This window comes from Rhinatrema bivittatum, chromosome 8 (genome assembly GCF_901001135.1).
Source record: "Rhinatrema bivittatum chromosome 8, aRhiBiv1.1, whole genome shotgun sequence".
In the NCBI taxonomy this organism is placed as follows: domain Eukaryota; kingdom Metazoa; phylum Chordata; class Amphibia; order Gymnophiona; family Rhinatrematidae; genus Rhinatrema; species Rhinatrema bivittatum.
The window spans coordinates 267228628-267245150 of NC_042622.1; the positions used below are offsets into that span (position 1 = coordinate 267228628).

General features: G+C 47.3%; 1 protein-coding gene across 1 annotated transcript; it reads left to right on the top strand.

Annotated features, from left to right (window-relative positions):
* Window positions 1–496: 496 nt before the first annotated feature.
* LAMTOR5 (late endosomal/lysosomal adaptor, MAPK and MTOR activator 5) lies at window positions 497–7671 on the top strand. Its single transcript, XM_029614944.1, has 4 exons — window positions 497–787; window positions 1720–1781; window positions 4030–4147; window positions 7070–7671. The coding sequence occupies exons 1-4, from the start codon at window positions 753–755 to the stop codon at window positions 7128–7130; spliced, it is 276 nt and encodes a 91-aa protein (XP_029470804.1). The 5' UTR covers window positions 497–752; the 3' UTR covers window positions 7131–7671.
* Window positions 7672–16523: the final 8852 nt, after the last annotated feature.

A 16523-nucleotide genomic window follows, 5' to 3' on the forward strand; every position in this document is an offset into this window, starting at 1 on the left:
CTCTCTTTCCCCCCTCAGCCCCTTTCTATCCCCCTCTTGTCCTTCACCTATTCTCCTCACTCCCCCTTCCCTCAAAAAGCTAATCCCAATCAGGCAAATAAATAAAAGCTTCTTCCCTCGATCTCCCATTCCCAGGTAGGAGCTGGGTTAGGAGGCTTTTCAGCAGGGTAAAGTGGGGGGGGGGGGGTCAGCAGTTTAGAGTTCAGGGCCCAGATAAGGGGGAAAATTCAGCAGGTTCAGGCGTGAAAACAGAAAGTTCCGTTTTCTCAAAATTTTGACAGCAGCAGCCCAATGAAAGTAAAAGTAGAGACAGAGCGAACTCCAGCTCTTTCATGCGAAGCGCGTGCATCTTCCTCTTCCCCATTCTGCAGCTCCAGCCAGTGCTTTCCACATCCGCCCGGCTGTTCCTCTGCCCGCTGATTGGCTGCTGCTGCCGTCGCGTCATCACTCTGCGACTGCTGGCAGGCGCCTTACGGTACAATAGGGCGACTGCTGGCAGGGCTACGCAGCCGAGGCAAAGGGGAAAAAAAAGGCGCCAGCAAGAGAGAGGGAGCTGCTAGCAGTCAGCGGCCCGGTCCAACCCGCACACAATATTCCCCCGCCCCCGCAAAACGGGCCAATAGTAGCCAGTCTGGCAACACCGCGTCTTCGGCTGCCTTGCCCTGGAACCAGCAATAGTTAAAGGAGCGCGCGCGCGCTGTCAGCTGACTGTAGAACCCGGAAGTGAGGGCGAGCAGCGGTCTGGGGTGGCGATGGAGTCCGCCTTGGAGCAGCACCTGGAGGAGATGTGAGTGAGGGTAGAGCCTTCGGACCTGGGGTGGGGAGAGGGAAGAGCTTAAGAGGATACTCATCTATCGCTCGCCCACAGGAGAATTGATATAAAGCTTGTGCACCTGGCCTGCCTCGGGTCATTGCGAAGATGCACAGACTTTTTAAAGAATATAGTACCAGAGCTGCCTCTTCCCTTGCTGCTGCTTTCCTCTTATAAATGTAAATTCTTCTGTGGGCTGCTCTACCTTTCTGTGTGTTCGTTTATTCCCACGTGCTTCAGTTTGCACAGTTGCAGTTGTCATCGTACAAAAGTAATTTTCTTTTTTGCCACCCCCCCCCCCCTCCCTTTATTTATTTGGAAACTTTTATAAAAGTAAAGCATCAGACTTTATAGCTTGGGCTTCCTGCCATAAATAAATATAATTGAAGGAAGGAAGTTATCTAAATCATTAGTATTGCTAGGAACACTTCTGTTTTTTCTTAATATAGTAATGAAGTAGATGATGGTACATAAAAAAAACCAGTTGGCCCATTCAGTCTGCTCAATTATTCCTGACCACACAGCAAAGATATATCCCAACTGTCTGCTATAGAACTTCAGGCTTAGCTAAGTCAGTTTTTTATTTCTTCCTCAATGGTTGTCTATCATCTTGGGTAGGTGAGCACACAAGATTCCATATGATCCAACATCCAGTTCCCTCCCCTATGTTATTAAATTAACTGTATTGCTCTTTTAATAATAGCACCATACAAATGTATAATAATTTGATATTATAGTATCATGAATATCTGAAATCCTAACTGGCTGAGGGTGGGGAACCCTAAATACCAATTTAAGCACCACTGCTTTACACACAAGACCTCCTTTACTAAGGTTCTGTGACATTGTAGCTATAGTTCTGGTTCAATGGCTAACCTAGTTTCTGCTTGTTCTCTTGACTCCTGCAGAATGAAGAATCCCTCCATCGTTGGAGTTTTATGCACTGATTCACAGGGACTGAACCTGGGCTGTGAGTAAGAGACCATGAGATAATGAGTAAACTTCTTGATGTAGAGGGTGGGGATCAGTCAAAGATCTGGTAGGATTGTATAGCTAGTAACTTGGTGGTAGTGCCTTGCCCTACCATGCATAGGACCTAGTTTCAATTCCCAGGTCAGATCATCTGCTCCTTGGGTCAGTCGGTGCCGGCAGAAGCAGATTTCACATTCCATGAGAGCAGGAAGCTCAATAATTGTGCAACAGTGATACCAAGTGTCTGGATTTAGGGTCCAGGAATGTAGGACACCATAAGGACCCCTGGCTGAGCACTATTGCAATGATTTGGGACGAGTATGTTGGGGAGAAGGGGAGGATATAAAATTAAAAAAAAAATCCTAGGTAGTTGTGAATGAAGGTTCATGGTTCTGAATCTCAGCTCCAGTTCTAGTTGAGCTGGAAACCCAGATGAGTAGGAGGAACTTTTCCCCTGCTTCTCCTCACTGCCCCCCTCCCCCCAAAGATTCTAATATGACTGACAAGAAATTGATACCTGCCTCTTGGGTCAGTCAGTCTTCACTCATGTACACACAAAGAAAAGATCTGTGGAAACGCCTGTGTAATAATCAACCTCTGGTACTGATTACAGTGGTTTTAAATAAGTAATGTAGGAAGAGAAATTTTACCTTCTGAGTGGTTCATCAAGAGACATTACTCCATGAAGATGATGAAAAAGTGTGTTTTGTTGGGGTTTGTTTTTTTTCTGAGTAAGGCCCCTTATTTTGCAACTCTTGGTCATACCGAGTGAAACACATAACCTGTACAGTACTTTACAAATATTTTTCAGTGTGCTTTTTATAAGTTTGAAACATGGAAAGTTGGCAGTACAAGTAATTCCCATATACTCCAAGAGGCAAATCACGAAGGACCTTACATTTTACATAGTTTAAACATTCCCTAGCTGTTGTTTGGCTGGGAATATATTATATATATATATATATATATATATATATATATATATATATATATATATATAAAATCTATCTTTATTGAACCATCAACAGTAAATATGACAATGACATTGTCTATAGTTCAAAAGGGAACAACAGTAAAGCATGAAAATACATGGTTCAAGAATGTTATATGTTTAAATGTAACCCACCCCACTTTCCCTAGAGCTTCTGCCTTTATACAAGTGTCACGTGCCACAGTAATACAGCCTAATTACAGTTAGGTGACCATCAGCACTACCAATGAGTCATGAGATTTTTTGGGCTCCATGTAAGAAAAATGGTCCCACAAATTCGAAACAGAGGTGAGAAAGTCCTTAAGCAGGGCAGTTCATTTCCTCATGTGAAAAGCATTTCAAATTTGCTTAGTTAAGAGTAGCATTAACTGTTTGGAGGAAGGTCTTTAATGTGCTGCAAGTTCATACCTAGCCAGAAAAAATCTGGGCCATTAGTCACACCTTTTTAATAGGCAAATCATTAGGAAATATAGGGCCTCATTTACTAAGCATTCTTCCCATCGGCACAGACTGGGAGAAATGTCTTAGTAAATCAGGTCCATAGATGAAAAATTGTGTGATCTTAGGAATTCTTATAGCCTTGGGAGTGAGTTTTAACCAAGATAATTGTAACGTTATTCTGGATTCTATTGGGTCAGTCATGGAACTTTTAATATATTGAGCCATTTTAAACAGTTTTGATTGGACAATCAGGGCATAAATAGATTCTGTGGAGCCTGAAATCTTACATATTATTAACCTGAGTAGAATTTCTAGGTTAGATCACCATAAGAACATAAGAATTGTCAAGCTGGGTCACACCAAGCCCATCTGGCCCAGCATTCTGTCGCTGACAGTGACCAGTCCAGGTTACAAATACCCGACAGATCCCAAAAAGTAGATCAAATTCTTGTTGCTCATTCCCGGAGATACCGGACTAATAATCATCTATGACCTTTTCCTCCAAGACATTACTCCATAAAGACAATTATGTCCACAGTTCTTTGAAATATGATTATGCCACCTCCAAACACAAGTAAAATTACATGCAAAAACGGTCACACTTGTGTGCCCACTATCCACGGTCAGTACACACTGTTTATGTACACATCTTGTGAGAAATTCTGCTTGCGTTGCATTCATGTGTCTCATATGCATCTGAGGTCATGTGAGCCTCTCTGAGAAACGGGCTGATGTGATCTCAGTAAATGTCTGTGGTTCATGGAACCCTGCTGGATGAGCGTGGGGTGATCTTGGGGAAATGTTTGCGTTTCAGGTCGTGGGAGCCTCTCAGATGAACATGCTGGGGTGATCTCTGTTCTTGCTCAGCAGGCAGCAAAACTAACATCTGACTTCACTGATGTTCCTGTTGTTTGTCTGGAATCCGACAGTGGGTAAGTAGTTGTATTTTTTTTCTCCCCCTTTCCAGACATAGTAGCAATAAAAGATCAGCTTAAGTGTCAAATTAGGAAATAGCAAGTCACTCACCTTATTGACAAGTGGAAGTATCAATAGCTTCGTGGTTTTAAGATACAGAGCAATGTCTACAATGTTATACAGACAGGAGCCATTAAGATTCATGACAGTTGTCTCCTGCTTTATAAAATTCAAAGTTAAAAGGATTGGAGAAATTGGGAATGTTATGGTCCTGTCTTGTTGTAACTTTTAAAAGAAGAGTAAAATCCAGAATTTATTGGGACCAGTCCGGTGACTCAGTGGCAGTGCTGTGCTCTGCCATGCGAAGGGACCTGGGGGTCGATTCCCAGTTCAGGTCTTCTGCTGCGTCAGTCAGTTGGGAACGCTGCAGAGGGAGTCCCAGTCATTGTGCAACAGTGACCCCTAGAGGTCTGATTTAGGGCCCATGTTGCAGGATTCCAGAAAGTTCTTGGCCCACGACCATGCGCTTGGGCTCTCTCACTGTAATAACCGGACTAAAGTGAGTTGGGAGGGAGCTATAAAACAGAGGGGAACATCCCTGCAAACCAAGGCTCCTGACGCCAGATCTCAGCCCCAGTTCTGATTAATCTGGGAGCACAAAGGAGTAAGAGGAAACTGCCAGGCCCAGCCATCCCCTACCTGCTCCCCACAAATAAACCCCCAAAATACCAGTGTTTTTGATTTTGAAGAAAATATTTGTGTAGGACAGGGGACAGCAATCTGTATTGGGCAAATATCAAAAAAGGACAGCACCGATAATAGTAATGCTGTCTTGCCACTGTGGGGTGGAGGGTGTCTCCCTTGATGCTGACACAATCTAGCCTGGGAATTTTATTTATCTAAAAACTTACATCCTGCAATTTTCAATGTAGTACAATGCGGATTACAATTATAAACAATACACCACCTATACAAACCACATATACAATGCAAGTTAAAACAGCACAAAGCAATGTAAACTGCCAGCTCCTATCCTGTCACTGCACTGTAACTGCCTCGGGGAAAGCTTCTTTGAATAACCAACACGTCGGACCCTTGTGGAATCTGGTTACGTCATTTTCCAGTCTCCATGCCAATAGTAGACTGTTCCACGTTACCGGACCCGCAACAGAAAGTCCCTGTCTGTGGCCAACCGTGAGCAACGATGTTTGATTCCTGGAACGTCTAACCTCCCTTGGCCTGCAAACCATAAATCACATGAAGGGGGTATACCTGGTTAATACCTCCTGCAAGCATTCTGGTCCGAAGTCCTACTTGGGCCTTAACTACCAACAACAGAAACATATTTTGCTCTCAAAGCAGTTGGGAGCCAATGAAAAACGCCTCAAAGTTGGAGTAATGTGCTCCCTTCCTGCCTCGGGGGCAGGATTCCTGCCACCCAGACCACCCTTGCTACTTCCTACCTGTTCCACGTTCTGCTCTGACCTACAATGACAGCACCACAATCGTTTTTGAAAAATCACGAGCTGGTTGTGCTGGTCTTACAATGCCCGAGATCAGCACGGCTGGCCCTTAGAATCTGAAAACAACCACCGAGCTGGAATTCTAGTTCTGAGCGGTGTGCACGCAAGTACCTGGGCCAGGATAGACGTGGGGCGTGCGGGGAGCAGAGGGGGGGTATGCACCAGGCAGCTACGTTGCCAACCAGTGGCTCAAAGCCCCCATTTTGTTTCTTTTCAAGTTGCAGGAAGGAGTAAAGCTCCCACGCATACAAACATGGGCACAGAGAGGCAGACACCTGGCACCCAGACAGAGAGAAACTGATACCTCGTACGCAGGCACTGTATACCCAGGCCAACAAATAGACAGTTACCCCACACCCAAACAGAAACCGAGAGACAAAGGTACCCCAAACCTGGAGAGAGAAACCCAACACCAATACAGGCACAGAAACACAGACAATCCACACCTAGACAAGCACCAACCCCAGAGAGAAGACAGAAACACAGATCCAACATATCCAGACTGGCAAATACAAGCCGACACCCCCCACCCAGACACAGAGAGACACACAGGCAGGCAGACAGACAGACCACAGCGCGCGCACACACACACAGGCCACAATGCTAAGGGCTGGAAAATGTTTCAAGATACTTAGATGCCAGCCAAAATTTTTTAAAAGCAGAGAAACTCCACACCATCCTACTCTAACTTTTTTTTTTCTTTTTTCCTGTTTTTACTAATTATTCTTAATGTGCTTATCTTATTTATTTTCTCATGTTATTTGCTTTTTTTTACATTTTTTTTTTTGTTTTTTTTTTACTCCTCCCTTTCCCACCTCCTCCCTCTCTCCCCTCCATTTCCTCATTCTCTCTGACCTCTTTGCCCATTCCCCTCGGTGGGCAGCAGCTGTGATCTCTCTTTCTCCCTGGTTAGGGACCCTGCCGGCAGCAAGAACTCCTCCTGGGCTAAATTCTGAGTGTGGCAGGATCTCCCTGTGCCTGCTCCCGTGTCCAGTCCTGCCACAGAGTAAGCAGCTCCTCTCCCTGGCACGCTTATAACTATAATCACAGCTCCCTCTCTCCTGAGCTTGCCGTGCCTACTTGCACAGAGATTCAACAGCAGAGCCATTTTTTAATTCCTGGATTAGGCAGGGAGGATTGTTCAAGCCCCCCCAATTTGCCCACCCACCTGGTGAAGCCAAAAGGTGTTTGTTACGTCCTTACTGTATAGCGTGAGCTCCATATATAACATCTGCAGACTGGTTATGCTGAAATATTTGTTATAAATGTAATCGGTTTAAAATGGCATAAAATCCTCCCTTTTTCTTTTTTGTTTTGCTTTTTTTTTTTTAATGATGTGTTTTGTTTTGGTTTTTATGCTGTGTTTGTGTTTGGTTTTTTTTTTTGTTTTTTTGTTTTTTTGTTTTTTTTTTGTAGGAACATCATGATCCAGAAACATGACAGCATCACTGTGGCTGTTCACAAAGTGGCTTCATGACGGAATCCTTGCAAGTTTTCTCTGTCAAACCATTGCCGACGGCCTTGGAATTCCTCTGTACAGTGTTTGCCGATTTGATAAAAAGTGGTTTTACGATACCTTTTAAAAGACCAAAAACACACATTTGTGCTTCTCTAGCGAAACAAGGCAGTCAAAATTGTGCATGTATGTGGATTTTTGAAGTGCTTTTCAACCAGCCCTATTGAAAATGACTGTAGCTTCTCAGATTCAGGTCATTTTTAGTTGAGGTAAATTCTAGGCCCATGGTTTGGCCTTCACACCAACTTTGAAGATAATTAATTCACTCTAAGGAATGGTATTGTGAGGTCGGCTGGACAGACAGATTCAACTATCCTGTAGCTGCTTTTCAGATGCTCACTGAAATGTGCTAAACACCTTGCAGTGCTGAGCTAATTTTATGTTTAATATCCATATTGTCTGGCACGAGCAGCGGTTGCTTTTCAAGAAAGAATATCAGTTCTCCAGTTTCGGGAACAGATGGAGCTGGATTTATGCAAATAAAAGTACTTTGCTGACTATTTTCCTTTGGCATTCATTATGTTTAAGCTGAGCAAGGGCAGATGGTCTGAAGGGACTTTATTCCACCTTCACTTTAAGAACATGAGGTTTGCCATACTGCGGCAGATCAGAGATCCATCAAGCCCAGTATCCTGCTTCCAACAGCGGCCAATCCAGGTCACAAGTACCTGGCAGGATCCAGAACAGTGATTTCCCCAAGTCCACCTTAATAGTGGTTTATGGAGTTTCCTTCCAGGAACTTGTCCAAACCCTTTTTTAAACCCAGCTACAGTAACAGCTTTTACCACATCCTCCAGCAACAAATTCCAGATTTCTTTGCTTTGTGATGTAGGGAAAGACAAAAGCATGGTCAGAGCTTGTTTTTATCTCCCCATGGAAAAAATTGTCTCTGTGACCCTAAAATCTAAATAGCTCAGCAAAACTGCTGCTGTTTAGATAAGTTCCTTGAGGATGCAGTCTCCTGTGTAATGTGTCCAGAGAGAAAATCAGCACAAAGCTTGCATTTCCCTCCATTGCTACACTGTCCCCCATGTTCTATTTGTTTCTCTGGGGTTAAATAATTGTGCAAAATCCATGTATAGCCCTTTTAATATTAAATACAGTTTCATCTGCACTCATGCAGACCAATCCACACCAGTGGAGACAGAGTAAAGCTGACTCAATAGTATCCCTGACATATAGCCCTGCCACAACATCAGCTCACCAGTATTCTCCGTCTCCAGCAAATGGTGAACATGCATCACCCTACTGAGAATTGCTTGTAGTAGAAAAAAAAAAAGAGAAAATTTCAGAGCACCACTTGAGCTTCTAAGATGAACCCAGTTTGGTCCCTCGCTCAGTTGAGTGTTTTCAGTCCAGGAGCCTGGTTCAGATGTGGACTTTAAAAAAAAAAAAAAAAAAAAAAAAAAATTTATAGTAATGGACTAGTCCATCCAGTCTGCCCAGCAAGCTACTTTTGGTTGTAACTACCACTTCATGCAGGTTACCCCTGTACCTTTTGTAAAGGGGAGTAACTCCCCCATGCCTTTACTCCATACAGGTTACCCGCGTACATCCTATTATTCATTTTCAAGCCTTAGCCTCTGGGGAATTCACACTGTTTATCTCATGCCCTTTTGAATTCATTTACTGTTTTCATCTTCACCAACTCTTCCAGGAAGGCATTCCAGCATCCACCACCCTCTGAAGAAATATTTCCTGTTCCTACCCGAATCAGTGCAGACTCCTGGGGTTTGCCTCCCTTCCAGCAGGTGGAGACAGAGAAAGTTTCTCTGCCCCTGGTGTCCCAGCTGCAGTCCCTCAGTATTTCTCTGTCTCCAGCAGATGGTAGAGGTGTAAACCCTTCAATCAAAAAAAAAAAAAGGGGGGGGGGGTGGATTCAGAAGATATTTTCAGGAATTCCTCCCAGGAGGTTGCTAGGCCCTGGTGGGGCTATTTTCTTCTCTTCCCCCCCCCCCCCCCAGGAGAACATCTGGAGTCCCACAACTCTTCTGCCACAGGGAAGTACCCTTTGTTTGTTTTTTCTATCCTGGTGGCTTTTTATTCAAATTTAAAAAAAATTAAAAAACCAAGAATGAAAGATGAGAGCAAAGGAAGCGAGGGTGTTACAGCAGGCGGGGAGGCTGCTGGTGGAGCTTAAAGTGCTCGATTGCTGCTGGGACAGAAGTTCTCGGGCGGCAGACCTTGTTGGCCACGTGGTGCTTGTTGGCCTTGCGGTCGGGGCTCCTTTTGCCGGCGTGGCAGTTTTTTTCTTGCTACCGTCAGATGGCTCTTGGCAGTGCTTGCCGCTCATTTGGAAATGCATGCGCGCAGCTTTCCCAGTCTGGGCTTTGCTCCTGCTGCCTCTCTGATGGAGAGGCCGGAGCAGGGCCAGCAGAAGCCGCACCGGAGTGGCAATCTAAGCAAAAGGCAGGCACGGCTGCACCTGTGAAAACGGCAACCCCACCACCACACCCCTGCTGGAGGCGGGAAAGGCAGCCATGTTTTCTGCGGCTAAAGGCATTTCAGGGCTGTTCAGGGGATTGGAGGATCTTCCTCCCCCCCCCCCCCCCCCATTGTCTCCAGCAGTGCCGTGCTCTGCTAATAGGAGGGAGCCCAGACTTCCGGTGATGACATCAGCCGAGCTGCAGCGCCGGATTTGAGCTCTGCAGCCCTCTCCCCTCTAACCCGGCCCCGAATGCGGCTTTGAGCGGCGAAACCCCGTCCCAGCTCCACCGGAGGGTCCGCGGGGTCGGGAGGCATCCGGGGGCCTGATTGCCGGCGGAACAGTGCGCGGCCGCTGACATCGCCGAGCTGGCGCGCGGCCTCGGCCACGAGGTTCCCTGCGGCCACGATTCGTTCCGGCGGTGCGCTGCTTTCGCCGGCGGCGATTTTCTGTCGAAGGGAGCCCTTGCCTGCCCTCCGGAACAGGGGCTGCTGCCCATCACAGCGCTTTCCAGACGGGGGATGCGACAGCGCAGCCACCGGGCCGTTTCCACACCGTGTCCTAGAACACCCAAGATGGCCGCCGCAGCGGAGAGCCCCAAGGTGCAGGCCACCATATCTGAGGACATCATTAAACAGATCACAGGTAGCGTGTCAGCGGCGCTGGAGGTGAGCCTGCTGAAGATCCAAACCTCAATGGATGGTATAAGGGAGACTCTGGAGGGGCAGACTCGGCGGCTGGAGGGTGCTGAGCAGGCGTTATCGGATCAGGGGGACCAGCTGCTGGAGGCGGAGCGACGAGTGGCGGAACTACAGGCTACCCAGGCCACTCTGATGGCTAAATTGGAGGACCAGGAAGACAGGAGTCGCAGGAATAATATTAAAATTATTGGACTACCTGAAACATTAAAGGAGGAGGATCTCATGAAATTTGTGGAGACCTGGCTTCCAGAACACCTGGGCCTGCAGTTACCAGGGGACCATCTGCGATGTGAACGGATCCACCGTATTGGACCTCCCAGGAGGGAGCCCAATTCTGAGGAAGAGGGGGGGATCCTTTCAGGGATGGTTCGGAGGACCCTGCAATGTTTTCATCAGTTTGTGCTGCTCATGCATGAGGCATATTTAATGAGAAAGGCAGTGGGGCTGGGCTCAGGGGCTCCTTGGCCCGCATCCTAGTAAAAGACTCCAAGGATCAGTTTCCTAGGCGGGCTCACAGGATCCTTGGATGAGGTCATGTCCTGAAAGTCCAGATGTAGACTCTGAGGATTCAGAGGGTGGAGTTCCACAGGTATCTGACTCTCCTGATCCAGCTGTTCCTGATAATTGGCCGGATGTAACAGATCCAGATGGGGGGGCTGAACCAGGTGCCAGTTACTGAAGGGGATGACCCTAAAGTGGTGCATCTCTTCTGTAAGGAGGAGTTGTGGCCCTTGATTCCTCATGTTCTGGAGGAGCTGGGGATTAAGGTTCCTCAGGAATAGCCTGATCAAGAAGGACTTCACAAATTGGTGAAAACGCTGGTGGTCAGGGAGTGGGACACTCCAGAGATGGACCTGAAAGTAGGCTAGACAATGGTGAAATTGTATCCATTGCCTGAGGACACGTTTGAGCTTTTGGCACTCCCAGAGGTGGACACATTGGTGTCTGCGGTCACTAAGAAGACCAGCATCCCTGTGGCTGGTTCAGCAGCGCTGAAGGATATACAGGACAGGAAATCGGAAATTCAACTCGAAAAGATATTTTAGGTTTCTGCACTTGGCATACGTGTTGCTGTATGCAGTAGCTTTGTGCATATGGCCAGCCTACGCTGGGTTCAGCAATTAACAGGCTACACAAACACTATGGGGTAGATTTTAAAAAGCATTTACTCGAGCAAAAACCAGTTTTGCTCGAGTAAATACACTTTACTCAAGTAAGTGGGCTTTTCAAAATTGCTACAATATATGCCATTGAATTGTCCATAGGATTTACTCAAGTAAGTGCACTTTACTCGAGTAAATAGCTTTTGAAAATTGCTACGATAGTATGTCACATTTACATGTGTAAATCCTTTGAAAATGACCCCCTATCTGGGGTAGATTTTAAAAGAAGCGCGATCAGCCTACTTTTGCTTGCGCATCAGACTCAAGCAAAAGTACGCTGGATTTTAGTAGATACGCGCGGAGCCGCGCGTATCCACTAAAATCCTGGATCGGCGCGCGCAAGGCTATCGATTTTGTATAGCCTGCGCGCGCCGAGCCGTGCTGCCTCCCCCCGTTCCCTCCAAGGCCGCTCCGAAATCGGAGCGGCCTCGGAGGGAACTTTCCTTTGCCCTCCCCTCACCTTACCCTCCTTTCCCCTACCTAACCCACCCACCCGGCCCTGTCTACACCCCCCCCTTACCTTTGTCGGGGGATTTACGCCTCCCGGAGGGAGACGTAAATCCCCGCGCGCCAGCGGGCCTGCTGCGCGCCGGGCCGCGACCTGGGGGCGGGTACGGAGGGTGCGGCCACGCCCCTGGGCCGTAGCCACGCCCCGTACCCGCCCCCAAAACGCTGCCGACACGCCCCCGGAACGCCGCGACGACCGGGCCCGCCCCCGACACGCCCCCCTCCGAGAACCCCGGGACTTACGCGAGTCCCGGGGCTCTGCGCGCGCCGGGAGGCCTATGTAAAATAGGCTTCCCGGCGCGCAGGGCCCTGCTCGCGTAAATCCGCCCGGTTTTGGGCGGATTTACGCGAGCAGGGCTCTGAAAATCCGCCCCTCTGTGTCTAAGGTTAAGCAGGTAGACTGGCTGCAGGCTGCTTATGTTGTGGATACCTTGTATGACCTCATCAGAACTTCTTTGAGACTTATGATGTCCACGGTCTCAGCCAGACGTCTCCTTTGATTAAGGAACTGGTTGGCGGATGTTTGGTGTAAGTCTCGGTTAGGATCATTGCCTTTCAATGGAAAGCTTCTATTTGGAGAGGACTTGAAGGAGCTCTTGAAGCTTCTTGGTGAGACCAAAGGGCATACGCTGCCAATATTAAAGCCAAAAAGAAACAAGTTCCTTTGTGGGGTGGTCTCGTTTCTGGCAGAATAGAAGGTTTCATCAGAGTAGGCCCCTCAGCAGGAGCCTAGAGACAAGCAGCTGGCAGACAACAATCCTGGAACCAGTCCTTTTGAGGGGGCAGAAAACCAGGCCGAGAGGGTCTCGGCCAAGGTTCTGGTGGAGCTAAGTACTCACAATGAAGTGAGGCCGGTCCACTCCTCTGTTCCTCCTATCAGAGAGCATCTGACTCTGTTTTATGAGGAGTGGGCCAGGGTCATGACAGACCAGTGGGTTCTAAGTATTTATTTATTTATTTATTTATTTAGCATTTTTATATACCGACTTTCCAATAACAGAGTTACTGATCAATTCGGTTTACATATTAACAGTAACATTGACAAGTAAATGTCTTACAATGAACAGGTCGATATAACTTGGATAAGTATATATGGGGTTAATAACATTTTAAAAGATACATTGCCTAATGTAGGCATAAGTAAGAGATACAGTGCCTAATGTAGGTTAAATAAACAGTTGGTAATTATAAGAGTGGGTTATGATCTTTGACTGCCAAAGTTTACGTGAGCTCTGTGGAAGATCTAAATAGCTCACAATAGCTCTCAAGTGGGTTTCCACCGAAAGGATCATTGGCAGGGATGATAAGAGACGGTCCACTGCGGGACTTGTTCATGGTTTCCCCTTATGCTCCATTACCCAAAAGGAAGGTGGTCCAAGACACCGTGGATCAGTTACAAAAGTTGGGGGCCATAGTTCCCGTGCCTATGGGAGAACAACCAATGGGGAGGTATTCCATATATTTTGTGATGCCAAAAAAGGAAGGATCCTTCCGTCCAATTTTGGATTTGAAGAAGGTGAATCCAGTGGCCCTTAGGGTTCCTTGTTTTCGCATGGAAACTCTGCATTCGGTCATTGCAGCAGTGCACAAAGAAGAGTTCCTGGCTTTGCTGGAGTCGACCGAGGCGTACTTGCACATAGCAATCTGCCCAGATCACCTGCGGTTCATGATCCTCGGGAGGCATTTTCAATTTTGTGCTCTGCCTTTCGGTCTGGCAACAGCTCCACATACGTTTACCAAGGTGATGGTGATTGAGGCAGCAGCGCTCAAGAAAAAGGGCATTTTAGTTCATCCATATCTGGATAACTGGCTCAGTTGGGTGAAGTTGGAAGCCTTCTGTAGTCAAGCAGTGTCTCAAGTCTTGCAGCAGTTGAGGTCTCTAGGCTGGGTGGTGAATCTGGCAAAAAGTCAGCTCACCCCATCTCAGGTTCTAGAGTGTTTGGGAGTGTGCTTCGACACCTGGTTAGGAAAGGCTTTTCTTACCGAGGGTCACATTCTCAAGTTGCAGAAGCAGGTGCGCAGGCTGTTGAATTTGGCAGTGCCCAGGGTCTGGGACTTCCTTCAAGTGCTGGATTCTGTGGCCACAAAGTTAAAGCTGGTTCCTTGGGATTTTGCGCACATGAGACTTCTGCAAAGGTCTCTTTTTTTCCCACTGGGATCCTTTGTCGGAACAGTTTCATCTTCCACTCTTGTGCAAGGAGCCTGCCAGGTCCAGTCTTTCATGGTGGCATAGTTGGGTTCATCTAAGTCGTGGAGTGGTCATGGAGGTTCCAGACTGGGTGGTAGTTACCACTGATGCCAGTATTTCCAGCTGGGGGGTGGTGTGCCAGAATCAGTTGGCCCAGGGGCAATGGACCAAGGAAGAGGCATCCTGGTCTATCAATCATTTGGAGATGAGGGCAGTGCATTTTGCATTGCTTGCCTTTCTGCCTCTGTTGAGCAGTCGCCCGTTATGCATCTTGTCAGACAACGCAACTACTGTGGCCTATATCAACTAACAGGGGGGAAACAGGAGTCTGGCAGTGGCACAGTTGACCCAGGAGTTGTTTCTCTGGGCGGAACAACATCTAGATTGTTAGCAGCGTCTCTCATAGCTGGAGTGGACAATGTTTTCAAGTGGATTTTCTCAGTCGCCAGAAGCTGGATCCCAGAGAGTGGGAGTTGTCGGAGGAGACAATGACTCTTCTGTGTTGCAGGTGGGGTAGCCCCCACCTGGAATTTATGGTGTCTCAAAGGAACGCCAAGGCAACCTGCTTCTTCAGTAATAGAAGAGATCACAGGGCAGAAGGGGGTCCATGCCTTAGTCCTACCTTGACCCCAAGGGATTCTTCTTTACATGTTTCCCCCCCCCCCCCATGGCTGCTGGTGGGAGAAGAAATAAGATGGATAGAAAGTCATCCTGGAGAAGTGATCCTGGTAGCACCAGAGTGGCCCCGGCGACCATGGTTTGCGACCTAATCAACCTGGTGGTAGATGATCCACTGCAACTTATTCACTTGCCAAACCTTCTTTGTCAGGATCCAGTATTTTCAGATTGGACGGATTGCTTTTGTCTCGAGGCTTGGCTTTTGAGAGGAGGCGTTTGAGAGAGAGAATATCAGAGGATGTCATTTCCACTTTATTGCTGCCTAGGTTGACTTCCACTTCTTTGTCCTACGTGAGGATCTGGAGAGTCTTCGAGCCCTGGTGTAGGGGTCAGGGAGTAAAACCTACTCAGGCCTCGGTAGCTCACATCTTAGCTTTTTTGCAGAAAGGTTTGGTAAAGGGCTTTGCCTTTAACTCTCTCAAGGTGCAGGTTGCGGCCTTGGGCTGTTTGCACTGGAGGATGCAGATGTTTTGCCCCCTGAGGAAACGGACCCGGATGTGGTCCATTTCCTTAGGGGGCAAAACATCTGCATCCTCCAGTGCAGAAATTATGTCCCTCATGGAATCTTAACTTAGTTCTAAAAGGAATGTAAGTAGCTCCTTTTGAACCTCTAAGGGGGATATGATAGAGGTGTTTAAAATCATGAGAGGTCTAGAATGGGAGATGTGAATCGGTTATTTACTCTTTCAGATAGTAGAAAGACTAGGGGGCACTCCATGAAGTTAGCATGGGGCACATTTAAAACCAATTGGAGAAAGTTCTTTTTTACTCAACGCACAATTAAACTCTGGAATTTGTTGCCAGAGAATGTGGTTAGTGCAGTTAGTATAGCTGTGTTTAAAAAAGGATTGGATAAGTTCTTGGAGGAGAAGTCCATTATCTGCTATTAAGTTCACCTAGAGAATAGCCACTACCATTAGCAATGGTAACATGGAATAGACTTAGTTTTGGGTACTTGCCAGGTTCTTGTGGCCTGGATTGGCCACTGTTGGAAGCAGGATGCTGGGCTTGATGGACCCTTGGTCTGACCCAGTATGGCATTTTCTTATGTTCTTATGTTTCTTATGTTCTTAAGGAGGGCAACTGTGAAGGACCTCACTTTGAAGGTGGTTTTTCTGGTGGCAATTTGTTCAGCCAGAGGAATTTTGGAACTAGAGGTATTGTCGTGTAGGGAGCCTTTTTTGAAGGTCTCGGATTCTGGGATCTCCTTGCGGTCAGTGCCCTCTTTTCTCCCAAAAGTTGTGTCAGTGTTCCATCTGAGTCAGATGGTAGAGCTTCTGGTTTTCCCAGATTTGGACGCATCAACTCTGCATGCTAGGAACCAGCGATGTCTGGATGTGAAGCGAGCTTTGTTGCGTTAACTCAAGGTCACCAATATCTTACGGGTGTTTGACCATCTCTTTGTGCTGTGGTGGGCCTAAGAAGGGGCAGAAGGCATCAAAGTCCACGATAGCCAGGTGGTTGAAGGAGGCAATAAGCTTGGCTTATATCTGTAAGGGACATCCTATCCCGGTGGGATTGAGGACTCATTCAGTTCAAGCGCAGGCGGCTTCTTAGGCTAAGTGCCAGCAGTTGTCGTCGCAAGAAATTTGTTGAACACTTTCGTCAGACATCATTTGGATGTCCAGGCCCCAGAGGCCATGGGCTTTGGTGTGAGTGTACTTCGAGCAGGACTCTCGCAATCCCATCCTA

Coding starts and splice junctions, on each gene's coding strand:
- LAMTOR5 (XM_029614944.1), top strand. CDS start 753: ATGGAGTCCGCCTTGGAGCAGCACCTGGAGGAGAT. Junction 788..1,719: donor GAGCAGCACCTGGAGGAGAT/GTGAGTGAGGGT, acceptor TGACTCCTGCAG/AATGAAGAATCCCTCCATCG. Junction 1,782..4,029: donor ACAGGGACTGAACCTGGGCT/GTGAGTAAGAGA, acceptor TTTGCGTTTCAG/GTCGTGGGAGCCTCTCAGAT.